The sequence below is a fragment of the Enhydra lutris genome, unplaced genomic scaffold, assembly GCF_002288905.1.
Source record: "Enhydra lutris kenyoni isolate GAN:26980312 unplaced genomic scaffold, ASM228890v2 scaffoldscaffold29, whole genome shotgun sequence".
In the NCBI taxonomy this organism is placed as follows: domain Eukaryota; kingdom Metazoa; phylum Chordata; class Mammalia; order Carnivora; family Mustelidae; genus Enhydra; species Enhydra lutris.
Window position 1 is genome coordinate 21632069 of NW_019154113.1, and position 2625 is coordinate 21634693.

Here is a 2625-nt window from a genome sequence, read left to right on the forward strand (position 1 = left end):
GCGGGGGAGGGCGGCAGCGGCCCTCGTCCTGCTGCAGGAGGCTTCCCGCTCCGCGCAGAGCCCTTCCCCACCTGCCGGCCAGGGGCCATGCGGGCCACATTGCTGCTGTCTCCCCACCCCCTCGGACTGGCCCCTGCATCTATCACCGCCCTCCGCGGGGAGGCGCAGGGGCGTCCGTGGGGTCACCACGTGGTCTTACGCCTGGGGCTGTGGGGCAAGGCCTTGCCCGACGGAGATGGGGTCCCCACGGCCGCCCAAACCCGTCTTCCCCTCACACCTGTGCTTTCCAAACCGTCTGGCGGGGGCTTAGCAGACGCCCCCGGGGAGGCCCCGAGGTCCCCGCGGTGGGGAGGGGATGCAGACCGTCCTTCCCTAACCGCAGAGTCTCCACAGCCCGTCCCTACCCGCCGCCCCCAGTCCGGCTTCTGCTGTCTCCCGGACCTACTCCTGACGGAATCTCGTTAGCGCTCTGCCGTCCCCCGGGGGCGGCTTGGCGGAGCTGAAAGCATCCTGATACCGTCCTTCCTGAGGCTCTGGGGCAGGTGGAGGCCAAGTGCGGGAGCTCCAGCCCTAGGAGGCCCCCACCTACACCCAGCCCCACCCCCACTGGCGCCCCTCCCTCACCTCCCCCCCACCCCGTCCCCCCGAGGCACTGGCTGGGGGTCCCACCCGGCTCAGGGCAGGGTCCCTCAGGAGGGCCTGGGCCCCACGCTGTCCCCCAGCGGCCTGTGTCCCCACCCCAGGCGGGGGTGTGGCCCTGCCTCCCCACAGCCTGGCTCTCTGCAGGGGTGGAAAATGGTACCAGTCAACCCCGAGCCGCAGGAGCCCGCCGCCACAGCCCCGACATGGAGGAGCCCACGCCCGAGCCCGTCTACGTGGATGTGGACAAGGGGCTGACCCTGGCCTGCTTCGTCTTCCTCTGCCTCTTCCTCGTGGTGATGATCATTCGCTGTGCCAAGGTCATCATGGACCCCTACAGCGCCATCCCCACCTCTACCTGGGAGGAGCAGCACCTGGACGACTGAGGTGCGGGCGGGGCGGGCAGGCGGGGCGGGGCCTCCGTGTCCCCGGGCCACGGGCCAGCCAGCCCGCGGAGATGCTCCCCCAACTCCGGGCATCACAGTCAGGGGCCACGGGGGCTCCGCTGTGGGCTGGCCTGGAGATGAGAGCCCTGGGCCTGGAGTCAGGAGGCCGGTCTGCGCTGGGGAGTCCCTGTGGGATGATGGGGGGGTCCCCTTCCCCGGCTCCTGTGCACCTTCGGAGACTGGGTCCAGAGCAGACCCCCTCAATCACACAACAGTGCTCTTGCGCTGAGGACGCCGTCTGCCCTTAAAATGCAAAGCAGCACAAGCACAGCCGCAGCTCCCAGCACAGACGTCCGGTCGACGGCGGACCGAAGGGGCCTCACCCAACCCTCGCACAAGGCACAGGCCTGCTTCCCAGCTGCGTGTTTTAAACTAAGACATAGAGGGGTCTGTCTTCCGCGTCATAAATGAAATGTGCATTTTGGGAATTTGGGAACATACAGAAAAGGAAGGAAAGGGAGAAAAGGACACAACCCCACCTCCCGGAAGCTGCCGTTTTGATACATCTCACCCAGGCTTTTCTTATGCGTCTCTTTTTAAAGGTCACCTTTGTACCATAGCGCGATGTGGCACCACTTGGTCGTAGGGCGAGGACGCCCTCCGGTCCCGTCACGTCCCGTCATCTCAGCGGGCAGGGAGGCTCCATCGGTGCCGCCCTTGGCCGCAGGCTTCGGTCGGGTTGGTGACGTCCCCGCACACGACCTTCTTCCACGTGGTGCGGTCTCGGACGCACACGCTGCGGGGGGAGCCCTGGACCAGGGGCGCTGGGGCTCGTCCTCAGTTACCCAAAGCCGGTGTGACCATGAGCGAGTCCCACCCCCTGTGTCGGTCTCTGTCCCCTCACGTCACCACGGGGTGGGGGAGGAGAAGCCTTGCCCTCTTTGTTTTGTGCGAGGCTCCTGCGGCTGAAAGGACGAAAGGACAGGAGGGCTGGTGGGGGCAAAAGGGACAGGTTGCTGATAGCGACTGTTCTCCCTCCTCCCCATCACCTCTGTCTGTGACCTTGAGCGAGAACACAGGCGCCCAGCGCAGGTCCCACATCCCAGCTCCCAGGCATGCCGCTGTACCGCCCCAGATAACTCACTCGGCCTCTCTGAGCCCCAGCTCCCTCCTCCATAGCTCGAGGGAACCACGTCTACCTCACAAGGTTGTTAGGTCGTTGTGGGACGGAAGGAAGGAGACATCGGTGTCCTTCCTTGACTCCACCCCCTGGGAGAAGCCAGGGGTCTGAGCCCCTCCCCCTCCCAGCAGAGCCCGGAACCCCAGGACTTTCCTCGACCTCCCAGGACCCCTTCCCAGGCCAGCTCTCCCAGCCAGGACCCCTGGTCAGAGGGATACTCACAGCAACCTCTCCTAGCACCTGACCTCAAGGGATAGGGTGCCTGTCCCTTTACACCACTGTCATCTGTTGAACCACACACCGTACGAAGTTACGCCAGAACCCTTCCCTCCAAGGCATGACCTGCCCTCCCCAACAGGAGAGACCTGCACCTGTGAAGAAGGGCCACGCTCCCTTCCCACCCCGCGTCCCAGCCCTGGG

The 2625-nt window shown here is 65.9% G+C and overlaps 1 protein-coding gene across 1 annotated transcript; it reads left to right on the forward strand.

The window, feature by feature from the left end:
* Window positions 1-845: 845 nt before the first annotated feature.
* On the forward strand, window positions 846-1025 carry LOC111152561 (cortexin-2-like). Its single transcript, XM_022511038.1, has one exon. It carries the CDS (start codon window positions 846-848, stop codon window positions 1023-1025), a length of 180 nt encoding a protein of 59 aa, XP_022366746.1.
* The last annotated feature ends 1600 nt before the right edge of the window (window positions 1026-2625 follow it).